The sequence below is a fragment of the Nycticebus coucang genome, chromosome 13 (assembly GCF_027406575.1).
Source record: "Nycticebus coucang isolate mNycCou1 chromosome 13, mNycCou1.pri, whole genome shotgun sequence".
Lineage (NCBI taxonomy): Eukaryota > Metazoa > Chordata > Mammalia > Primates > Lorisidae > Nycticebus > Nycticebus coucang.
Genome location: NC_069792.1, coordinates 7,267,344 through 7,279,673, shown reverse-complemented (window position 1 = coordinate 7,279,673; position 12,330 = coordinate 7,267,344). Strand labels below are relative to the sequence as shown.

Genomic DNA, 12,330 nt, shown 5'->3' with positions numbered 1-12,330 from the left:
TGGAGTGGCTGCGATGTGCCGGTAACATTGTCACACGCTCCTGCCCTCACCTCCCACCCCCTACCAGCCACTGGGTTGGGGGCTGGCCACTGGGTCACGTCCAGCCAGGTTTGTATCCTGGCTCTGGTGTTTTCTGCTTGGCAAGAACCTGGCAAGTCACTTCTTGTCTTTGTGTTGTTTTGGTGCCTTCATGTGTAAAATAGGGGAACAATCAGACCTCCCCAGCTTGCTGTGAGGATTAGCCGGTTGAACCAGGGGCTTGGCACAGTATAAATCCCAAGGAAGCCTGGTAACCAAGGTCCCAGCGAACGCCACGTCCTGGGAAGGTGCGCGGCCTTCCTGCCATCCCGACAGGAGCCAGCAGGTGGCGTGCTGTTTGATCTAGAACCCGAGCTCTGGGGTGGAGCCACGCTCTTTGCAAGAGAACCATTGCTTTTGTGAGACTCCCAGCTTGTCAAATTCAACCAAGCCGGTGGAGTTAATTCTAAAACTCTTCATGTACTTTGAGGCTAGATCTCCGGAGTTCGAATCCCAGCTCCACCCCTTACTGAGGGACCTCCAAAAGTTACAGCACCTCTCCTTCCTCATCTGTAAGGAGGGAACAATAATGATAATACTGAGGCCTCCCATGTAGCATTATTTTAGACACAGAAGAGAGCCCATTCATAGACACTGAACGTCCTCAATACATCTCAGCTGTTTTTTTTTTTTTTTTAAGCTTCTTTTCTTCCAACCATTCTTTTCTTCCTGCCTTTTTGCTGCAGATAAGCATTCAGGTCTGAGATGAGAGGACACAAGCTCAAGGCAGGAGGAGACCCGTCCTGCACACGGAGGAAGCAAGAGACATGCCCCAGATCAGAACAACGCCTGCCATCTGCTCATCACCTCTGTAAGATGTGTGGAATCTTCCAGAAATAACAAACATACTGTTAAAAGAAAAATAACCCTTTTTAACAATGCTTAGGGATGTCAAGAAAGAGCTTATTCTTCTGGAAGAGAGTGAGCCCTGCAAAAAATATTCACTCAATCCTGCCAGCATCCTCAGGTCACAAGCTCCACAGGTGACCCCACCGCAGAAGCAGCCAGTGCTTCTCCGACTGTGCTCAGCCTGTAGATGGTGTGATGGGCTGGGGGGAGTCCTGTCTCTGTGCAGTTTGGGTCCACATTTACAACACAGAATGTGGGAAAATAAAGGAGTACATTTTTGTATCAATCATAATATTCAGTTCTGTGTGTGATAATGTCCATGTTTTAACTTGTTATTAAAAGGCCAGAATAAAGACCTCTGAATGACCCTTAGAAATATTTTCTCTACAGTTAAGGAAAGTACACTTCGTTGTTTGCATGAAAACTCTAACAATATAAACAAGGAATCTTGATCTTGCTAAATCTATTTTTGTTTGGCTTTACTTAATTGAAGTACAAACGATAGCATTTGTAAAAAGCTACGAAAGAATCATGGAGAGTTATTCAAAGAAGTACTTTTTAGAAACGATGATGGTACATCTTGAATGTATCAAAAAGTTTGTTTTTCAATGATAACTATTGTGATTGTTTTGTTAGAAACAGACAAAAATGAAATAAAACAAAACAATGAGAAGACGCCTACAGATGGTTACTAGGACATACCTTCCCTTGCTGTGTATTCGTTATCCTCAATTATTCTAGCAAGGCCAAAATCTGCAATTTTGCACATGAGGGACTCTGAGACCAGGACATTGGCTGCTCGTAGGTCTCTGTGAATGTAGTTCTTCCGCTCGATGTACGCCATCCCTTCTGCAATCTGAAAACAGAAATAGGCCCTCTTTTCATATTTAGGGTGGATGATCACAGAGTGCCATCAAGGAAAACCAAAACACTTCTGAGTTCCTGAATCTTTTCACATGTATTATTCTGATTACCTGGGTTTTTAACACAGTGGGTAAAGACAATCATCATTTGAGCCTTTCCTAAAATAGCTGCTCTCCCCCATCTTCAATAGTGGTAATCCTTTTAAAAAACTAGCAAAACAGGGGGCAGCACCTGTGGCTTAAAGGGGTAAGGCACCGGCCCCATATGCCAGAGGTGGCGGGTTCAAACCCAGCCCTGGCCAAAAACTGCCAAAAAAAAAAAAAAAAAAGCAAACCACAGCAACATGTCTCAATATTTTCTAATCTGTGAATAATTTTTAAGACCCTACTAAATTCTTACATGTAGATATATAGATGTCATTATTCTAGTTTTTTTTAAATAAGAAAACAGATGCCATGGACTGAATATTGGTGTCTTCCCAGAATTCAGATGTTGAAATCCCAGTCCCCAAGGTGACGGCGTTAGGAGGTGAACCGACAGGAGGTGATTGGGGCCCCAGTGTGCAGCCTTCATGAACATGATTGGTGCCCTTATAAAGGAGTCTCCAGAGCAGTGGTTCTCAACCTTCCTAATTCTGTGGCCCTTTTATACAGTTCCTGTGGGTCACGACCCATAGGTTGAGAACTGCTGCCCCAGAGAGGAGCCTTCTACCATGTGAGGATAAAGTGAGAAGAGGGTGAGCTATGAACCAGCCAACAGGCCCTCACAAGACCCTACATCTGCTGGCACCTGGGTCTTGGGACTTCCTGACCCCTAGAACCTTGAGAAATAAATATCTGTCATTTAAGCCATTCAGGCTGTGGTGTTTGGTTACAGGAGCCCAAACCAACCAAGACAACAGAGATGCAGAAAGTGACAAGCTAATCCAAGTAAATTTTTGGGGTGTCAAGAACAGGCTGTGTCCTTGGTCAACAGCATCCTCTCTGTCAGGTTAATGAACAGCTTGTGGAACTGGTTCTCCACGTTCCCCATACACCGTCCCTCCAGGAGGGTCAGAAAGACTCAGGTGACAAAGCTTGACAGCAATAAAGAATCAAAGATTTAAACAAAACAGTAACACAGGAGAGGTGGGACTGCTATTCATCACTTAACAGAAAATGTGGTATTGTTCCGAAATTAGGTTTGTTGTTGTAATAGTGGTTCTTTTAGAGTCAGGGTCTTTTACCCAGGCTGGAGTGGTGCCATCTTATCTCACTGCAGCCTGGAACTCCTGGGCTCAAGCCAACCTCCTACCTCAGCCTCTCAAATAGCTGAGACTGTAAGTGTGAACCACATGTCTGGCTAATTTTTAAATTTGTTTTTGTAAAGACAGAGTCTTGTTATGTTGCCCACAAAATCAGGTATTGTTTTTGTTTTTTTGTTTTTTGGAGACAGAGTCTATGTCACCCTGTGTAGAATGCCATGGAGTCACAGCTCACAGCAACCTCAAACCCTTGGGCTTAAGCAATTCTCTTGCCTCAGCCTCCCAAGTAGCTGGGACTACAGGTGCCCGCTACAACACCTGGCTATTTATTTATTTATTTGGTTGCAGTTGTCAGTGTTGTTTAGCAGCTAAACAACCAGGTCGGGTTTGAACCTGCCACCCTTGGTGCGTGTAGCTGGCGCCGTAACCACTGTACTACGGGCGCAGAGCCGCAAAATCAGGTTTTTAAGAAAGACATTACCAAATTATAAAGTTAAAGAGAAGGAAAGAAGAAAGGAAGGGAAGAAAAAGAGAGAAAGAGAAGGAAAGAAAGAAAGAGAATGGAAGGAAGAAAGTAAATTTTTTAAAAGTAAGGAAAAAAAGAGAAAGAGAGACAGAAAAGCAGAAGGGGGGGAATCAGGGCGAAGAGGGAACTGTGAGAAGTAAATTTCTCTTCCTTATGAAGTAAGCCTTCTGTTATACGTTATTATAGTAACACGAAATAAACGAAGACACATTGTCTAGAAGAAGCTGAATGGAACAAAGATGGTTTAAAACCAGCTTTTCCCTGTGATTCAGAAGAGGGAACTACGTTAGATGTTGATATAGTCTAGACTGGAATGAGGTTAACACCTTATCAGAATGAAAGCAACCAGGCTAAAATTAAGCAGGGAAATATACTTTCATCCAAATAGCCATAAATGTAAAAAGGCAATAGCTGTCATGCCCCTTAGAAATTTTCGGGGGCCAAAAGGAGATTACTTCCCCAAAGTCATGCCCCAGGTGAGTACAGTGGTTTGGAAGTGCATTTAACTTTCCTTCTGTGCATTTTTCAGTTAAATTAACTTTTATTCCTTAAACTGGTATTTCTCCCTTCCTTCCCTCCCTCTTTCTTTCTTTTTTTCTCTTTCTTTCTCTCTCTCTCTTTTCCCTCCTTCCTTCTTAGACAGGGCCCTGCTATGTTGCCTAGCTAAGAGGGCAGCAGCATCAGCAGACCTTACTGTGACTTTGAACTCCTGGGTTTAAGGCTGATCCTCCTGACTCGGCCTCCCAAAGTACTGGGATTACAGGTATGAGCCTCCTGGAGCCTGATCTTAAGCCAGTGTCTTAAGCCAGGTCTTAAATCTAACAGGAGGAACTTGTAAACAATATCACTGTCTAGCCCCCACCCTAACCAATTCAATCTGAATCTACAGGAGCCAGCATCCCCTGGTGATCCACTCTAGGCCCTTGGGACACCAAGCGTGGCCCACAACCAGCACATTGAAGTTTGAGTTGGGTGACGCTAGATCATATGCTTGTAAAGTTAAGCTCTTTCAGGATTTAAAATTCTGGATGGATTAGAATAAGACCTTGGTCTCAACATATTACCTATGCACAACCTCACACCTGGACTATTGTCTCCATAGCGCTGGGGAGGAAGCCTGGATGCAACGGGCTTCAGAAAAGCAGCAGCAAGACTCACAGACCCAAGAGGAAGAGGAGGCTGCTCCATGTGGAGGCGGGAGAGGGAGGGGGCAGGTGATGAAAGTGCTCAAAGCACCTTGGCAGAATTCTTAATCCTTCAGCAGCTCAGAACACACTGCTTGAGATTCTGTTTTCCCGCCCCTGCAGAGCAGGACCCTGTGGGCCCCGCAGCTTAGAGACAAGAGGCATGACACACAGGGCCTCTCCCTCCGTATCCTCACCCTGGGGCTGGGCAATTACTTAGATCAGTGGTTCTCAACCTTCCTAATGCCGAGACCCTTTAATACAGTTCCTGTGGGTCATGACCCACAGGTTGAGAACCACTGACTTAGAGGGTTTAAGAAACCAATTCAGTCTTCTGGTTCTAAATCAACTGAGGAGATTCTCTTCACCTGGGCCACGCCAGCATCACAATGCCAGGCCAGCGGTGTACCAACTTTTAAACCACCTGCTGACACCGAAGCAGCCATCAAAAATGTCTCTTCTGTTCTGTCCTAGAGAGTCCATGTGTGAAGCCCCTGGAAATTTGAAGTAAAAAGCATCCCCATTACCTAAATGAGAGCAGCCATGCAAAGAGATGATGTTAGTGCACCTTTCAGACACTGGTTTAAAGGCAGCTGATTTAGGCTGAGACAGGCTTGCCTTTCTTCTGCTCTTTGGCTCAACTCGCGTGGTGGATGTGTGTTCCTCTTTTCATACCTTCTTTGAAAATACACGATGATGAAATTTTCTCCTTCTGATGTTTGTGTTTTATTATTTTTAAAAAGTGGTTTATTGAGTTGAGTGGTAAGGGAGCCCATGGTACACTATGACCAAAGCTCCGAGTGCAAAGTGACTATTTCTAAAAATGCCTGTGGCTGAAGCAAGTGAAACAGAAGGTGCTGTGCTTGAGTACGCGGCCTCCCTGGGTCAGATCCCTGGAGCCCAGGAGCTTGAGGTTGCCGTGAGCTATGATGACACCACTGTACTCTTGTCTGGGCAACGGAGTGAGGCCCTGTCTCCAAAAATCAAAACAAAAAAAACACCAACACCTGCTCCCCCCCAAAACGAAATTAAAATAACGAGAGTGAAGCCCAGGAGCCAGTAGCCCTGGTGAAACTCCAGGCATCTAGTGCCCAGTGAAGAGTCTGGGTCAGTGGTTCTCAACCTTCCTAATGCGGCGACCCTTTAATACAGTTCCGGTGGGTTGAGACCCACAGGTTGAGAATGCTGGCCTAGGTAGAAAGAAGATATTAACTAGGACACTCCCCACATTCAACTCAAAGCTCATCTAGTTTGGTGCTACATAAATAGACTGTTGTCCTCCAGAGCAGCCTTTCCAATGTAAAGTTAGTCATCTGGGTGAGTCTGCCTCTTCCCTGTGGCCCAATCAGCTGAACAGGACTTGCTTGCAACACCCTGCCAGGTGCACTGAGGCGGCTGGAGGCACACGTGGGGCCAGAGAGAAGTAAGGTCTTACCACAAATGCTGGGGTGAAACAGGAAGTGTTAACCCTCCAACTGAGGTGCCCTTCAGGCCACAGCAGGTGACAAGGTAGTGCTGCTCGGGTGGAGGGACCCAGCTGTCAGGGCTGGTGGGCGAGCAAGCTCAGGGATGGATTTCAGACTAGAGCAGCATCTGGGAGGCCACGGCAGACACCCGCTGCATCACTGTACATGGAGGTGCTGGCCATGTGCCTCTATTTTTTGGTACATTCTTACCTCTAGATGTGATATATCTCTCTCACACACACAGCCTTACTTACTTATAATGGTATCAGAAGACAAAATCTAAAGTCCTATTTATTTTGCAAATAATTTTTTTCTTATGGAAATGAGGTTAAAATGTTAAATCAGACCAAAAACTTAGGAAGCATTTGAGTTCACAGCCCTCATTTAAATTCCCTCTCTGCTAAGAAAGTTTGAGGAGAAAGTCTGCATTTCTTATACCCCAAGTGGAGTGTGAGCCGTCTCCACCTATGTCCACACAGCCTAGCCTGGGACACCCTGAGGAAGGCGCTGGTCCCTCCCTCCTGACAGCCCTCCAGCTCTGGGTCATCAAATATACTGACTGAGGAGCTGGCCGGCTGCAACCACAGTAGAGGCAGGAAATACCTAAGGAGGAAGGCCCTTGGAAACACGTAAGATGGCGTGGGCCCTAGGGGGAAATCTCAACTATGCTTTACAAAACGAAGCAGAGATTGGAACTCAAACTACACCCCTGGCAAGCGGTCCGATTTCCTAGTGATGGCCACCCAGGTCTTTCCCTGCTTTTCTCAAAGGCCCAAGGAGCAGTCTGTCAACCCCAGCACCCCCCACCACGCTGCAAGCATCCAGTAAGCTCCTCCCACCAGACGCCCAGGCCCTGAGCCATCACCACTAGACCGGTCACAGAGCCTTGCTGGGCACATGCTCTGTGGACTGAGCTGGGCACACACCCGGCTGCTGTCCCCAGGGAGTGTGGCGATGCTTTGGATAAGAAGCTCTGTGGATGACCTCTGCAAGCCCTGCTTTAATGCTCTTGTGCTCGTTCCAATTACTATCGCTTGTCGGAGAAACTGGTAAACAACAGGCTTGGTGAGATTATTTATTTATTTATTTTTTTAACTTTAATGAGAAGAACCCTCATTTGAGTCAGATGATGGAGGGAAAAAGAGGGATCAAAGGAACCTTATCGGGGACTGAATGTGATCTCTCAAGCAAAGCTAAAATCTACCCCAGGAAATTCCAGCCTAAACGAGAAAGTGGAACTGAGAACGCAACCTGTCTTAGACTCGGCTAGCTGGAAAACATTTGTCATCTAGACAGGCAATGAGAAAAATTAAACCAGAAACTACCAAAGAGAAGGAAAGAAGGAACCCTGGTTCTCAGCTGCTTCACCTGTTCTAGCAGCTTCACTTGCTCGCTCTCTAGAGATGGGTTTGCTTCCTACACTTGACAAAAAGAAGAGTTCACAAGATTAATCACGCTCAAAAGCCCTGCGAGGCCTACGCGATAAGGATATTAATAATACTCATAAGTGGAAACTGAAAAATAAGTAGCAATTGAGTAAAACCTATAGTTTCTCTGACGGATTCAGCCCAGGGGCTCCCTGTTACAAAGGACTCTTTGTAAATGACCTAAAAAGACAATTTAAGGACGACAACAGAAAAACAGAATGTAAAGAAAACAGAGTTTGCCAAAAGAAAGTTTAAGAACACGTGTGTACTTGAAATACGACACATTTGTTTTATCAACATTTGTTACAGCTCATTTTTGTGAGCTAATATTCATTGATTCCCCTACATTGGAGCCTTATTTATTTTTTTTGAGACAGAGTCTTACTTTGTCACCCTCAGTAGAGTGCTGTGTCATCACAACTCACAGCAACCTCCAGCTCTTGGGCTTAGGCGATTCTCTTGCCTTAGCTTCCCAGGTAGCTGGGACTATAGGCGCCCGCCACAACGCCCGGCTTTTTTTTGTTGTTGCAGTTTGGCTGGGGCTGGGTTTGAACCCTTGGTATATGGGGCCAGCACCCTAATCACTGAGCCACAGGCGCTGCCCAAGCCCTACACTTCACTCCATAATTGGATGAAGGGAGGGAACAGTGAGCTCATTCACTGGTATGTCTACACTCTACATTTTCTGGGTCAAAATTTCTTGCAAAGTTTATTTTAGATTTATTTGTCTATTACAATAATGTTCTTCTTTTTCAAGTAAAACTGCTAAGAACAATAAAACCCACACTTTGATAATGATCACGTAGCTACCACATGTTAGAGCCAACTCACCCAGGCAATGTGCTAGGCAGTTGTAATCATTAAAATAAGCCTATGAAGAAGGCAATATTCAAGTGAAGATGAGGAAACTGAGTCTTGGAGAGGTTAATATTTTCCTAGGAAGGTGAGGGATTGAACCCAAGTCTGTCTGGCCCCACCACCTGTGTTCTTAACCATTCATCCATGGAGGAGGGGCTCCTTCCTTTAAAAATAGAATGCTTATAAGATTGGGGCAGGATAAAAGGAAAGAAAACAAATTAAAAAATATATATATATATTTAAATTAGCACATTTACATGAAACAGAATCACCTTCCTTAGCAGAAAAGAAAGAGAAGTTTGTCAAGGAACACCCATTTAGTATCTCTTCCAAAAATTCACCAGACCACTTCACACATATTAGGAATGGTTATTATTAAAAATCAGAAGATGAGGGCAGTGCCTGCCGCTCAAAGGAATAGGCGCTGGCCCCATACGCTGAGGTGGTGGGTTCGAACCTGGCCCCAGCCAAAAAATTGCAAAAAAAAAATCAGAAAATAACTATAGTTAGAGAGGACATGGAGAAGTTGGAAACCTTGTACAACGCTGGTGGGAATGTAAACTGGGGCCCCTGCTACTTGTAGCTTTTCCAGGTTGCTGTGCCCCTTAGCATATGAAAGCTGACGAGCCTCCCTCCATCCATCCGCCCTGGTCCAAGTGCAGTGTGGACCATCATACAGTTTTCTCTGTGCTGTTTACTTTCCGACGGGGGGAGGCAGAAAATCAGCAAATAAACAGGTGGCTAAGAAGTGAAGAAAATGCATAACAGGCACCTGTGCTATATTTCAACTAAAACAAATTATCTTAAAGAGCCTGAGTTTGGTGGTTCTGAACAATATTCCTGCTCTGAAAACAACCCTTGACTTACCTGTTCTGCAAGAAACTTAAAGGAAGTCTGTAACAAAATCTCATAAATTCCAAATCTACCCCAAACAGATTTGCTATAATCTTTATTTATGCTTCAACCCCTTTGAAATGAGTTTTCAAAATAACACACGCTCACAAACGGAGCCTGGGGAGGTCCACCCTCTCCGGAGGGTGGTAGGCGCTAGAACAGCTGGATCTCCGGAGCAAGTAGGACCCAGCATTTTGCCCACTAGGTGGACTCGGCTGGTGCCCAGTGACTTGGGCAAACAATTACTGGAGTTCTCTAGCTTGTGGCAGTGAGAGAATAAGAACGGTTCCTCCCTAGCGGCTGCAGATTTATGACAGGGAAATCAGCATCCCTTTGAAGATGGGATGACCTAGAAAAATGACCACTCAACTCAGTTTAGCAGATTGTCTGCGGCAGTGTTTCCCGTCCAAGCCCACCAAACACAGCTATGCTGGGCCCCTCAATTACTGCTAACATGACAGGGACCAAGACATCTGTAGGTTTTAAACAACAGTCCAAGGCTTATGATAAGGCAAGTATATGAGACTCTGCAACACAGATTTCCAGACAAATAAGAGAACAAAAAAATTAGGAGAAGCGTTAGCTTCTCTACACCAACACTGCAGGCCATTCTAAACCTGCAGTGACAGCTTCTGCTCTGCCCTTTCTGAGTGAGGCCAGGGATGACTGGCAGGTCTGACTGGTGCCTCAGGGCAGGGCTCTGGCCACTGTGCTACCATCGGGGTCAGGAGGCAGCCAGAGATGGAGCGCAGGACTAGTCAGGCGACCTGTTGATCCATTTTGAGAGAGAGTGTTTAACGTGGGACTGGATGACAGGGTGGAGGAGTTATAGGGATGTGAATCTCCTTTGAGAGTGGGGCCAACTGGACTTGCTGAGAGCTGAAGATGCAATGTAAGAAAAAGAGAGTTAGGCTTGATGCCCGCAGCTCAGTGGTTAGGCACCAGCCACATACGCTGGGGCTGAAGGGTTCGAACCCAGGCGGGCCTGCTAAACAACAATGACAACAACAACAACAAAAAAATAGCTGGGCGTTATGGCAGGCGCCTGTAGTCCCAGCTACTTGGGAGGCTGAGGCAAGAGAATTGCTTAAGCCCAAGAGTTTGAGGTTGCTGTGAGCTGTGACACCATGGCACTCTACCAAGGGCAATGTAATGAGCCTCTGTCTCAAAAAAAAAAAAAGAGAAGAGTCAGAGCAACTTTGAGCTTAGGGCTGAACACCGCCAGGATGGGCTGTCCCCCCCCACCCCCAGCAGAAGAGAAGACTGCTGAGCATCAGGTTGTGGAGGGACGGGAACAGGAGCCCAGTGTGGCGTGTGAAGTCTGGCAGGCCTACTGCGCTTCCCTGGGGGCTGCAGAGTGTGTAGCAGCTTAGGGGAGACGTTCGAGGTGGGGGAGTGGATTTCAGAATGGTCAGGATACAGACAGTTGTACTGGGTCAAATAACGTGACCCCCAAATTTATGATCACCCTGAACCTCTGACTGTGACCTTATTTGCGAATAGAGTCTCTGCAGATTTAACAAATTAAGCATCTCAAGATGAAATCACAGCTGGAGTTAGGCTCGGCCCCACGTCCAGTGACTGGCGTCTATAAAGAGAATGGCAGAGGGAGGTCTGAGACCCAGGCAGAGGAGAAGGCTGTGTGAGGATGGAGGCAGAGACCAGAGCGACGCCGCCATAAGCCAGGGAAGGCCTGGAGCCACCAGGAGCTGGGAGGGGCAGGAAGGGGTCTTCCCCAGAGCTTTTGAAGGGAGCTCGGCGCTGCTGCTAACTTAGCTCAGCCTTCCAGCCTCCAGGACTGTAAGAGAATAAATTTCTGTTGTTTTAAGCCCTGTTGCAGTTCTAGGAAAATAAAACACTTTCAATGTGATCAGTAAGGAGATGAATACAGACAAAGAAGAGGTTGAAGGACTGAGTTCTGGGACATTCCAGCGTGTAAACGTCGGGAGATGAGGAGGAAATGGCCAGCGAGGCGCAGGAAAAGCAGATAGTGGAGTCTGAGCAGCCAAGCAAGGAAACATGTCAGGAAGGAGGGAGCGACCTCCTCTGAGAGACTGCTGGTGGCCCCGGGCGAGGCTGAGAGAGGCCCTGTGGGTTTGGCATCATGGGCCCCTGATGACTCCTCCAAGCTGCTTGGGTCCGGTGGTGGGTTCAAGCAAGCAGGAGGGGGCAATTGAAAGAATGAGTATAGTCTTTCATGGATGTTTGTAGTCAGGGGAGGAGAAACGTGGAGGCAGAAGTAGCTAGAGAGGATGCGGAGAAAGGAAAGGCTTTATTACGGCTTCCGTGAGTGGTGCAGCAGTCATGGGGTGGCCGAGACATCAGGAAGGCAGGCAGCGGGCGGCCATGGGGGCTCCCTGCTGGTTGCATCACCTGTCTTAGGGAGAGAGTCCGGAAGGTAACACACTGAGCAGGAGGCAAGGAGGCTGGAAGATTTGCGTGCAGAGGTCCAGGCAAGGCACTGTCATCTGGGAGGGAGTGAGGCATGTGTACAGGATTACTAGGCCCCTGGTGGGGCTTGAATTAGAAGTGCAGAAAGGCAGCTCAGCACATCTGCTCAGGCCCAGATGTCACGCAGACATGGGGACACACTGATGAAGACTTGGGCTTGCACAGGCTGGGATTTGCCTCTGCGAACGTGACCAAGGGGCAGGGGCAGGAGTGTGTGCTGGGGAAGGAGGGAAGAGAACCAGCAATGGGAGGAGGCTGGAGACGGGCAGGCCCCAGGGATGGGATGTGCTGGGGTGCACTGGAGCTGAAGCCCTGGAGGGCAGCGGTGGAAGTGGAAACGACACAGTGGGCAGAGGGATGGGTCATACCCGGAGAGGCTGGAGAAGGGACAGAGTGCTGGAGGGGAGGAAGCCAACAAAGAGAGAGGCCTGGGTTCACCAGGTGTTCCTGATCACCAAGAACAAAGCATGGGTGTGCTGGGGCAGGCGGG

General features: G+C 47.1%; 1 protein-coding gene across 6 annotated transcripts in view; it reads right to left on the bottom strand.

Moving 5' to 3' along the window:
- Window positions 1-12,330, bottom strand: part of LYN (LYN proto-oncogene, Src family tyrosine kinase) — a 117,362-nt gene that overhangs the window by 12,449 nt on the left and 92,583 nt on the right. For all 6 annotated transcript variants that reach the window (XM_053558419.1, XM_053558415.1, XM_053558420.1 and 3 more), the window contains one exon: window positions 1,630-1,783. In XM_053558419.1, the coding sequence (XP_053414394.1) occupies window positions 1,630-1,783 (154 nt within the window). The remainder of the gene's footprint in view (window positions 1-1,629; window positions 1,784-12,330) is intronic.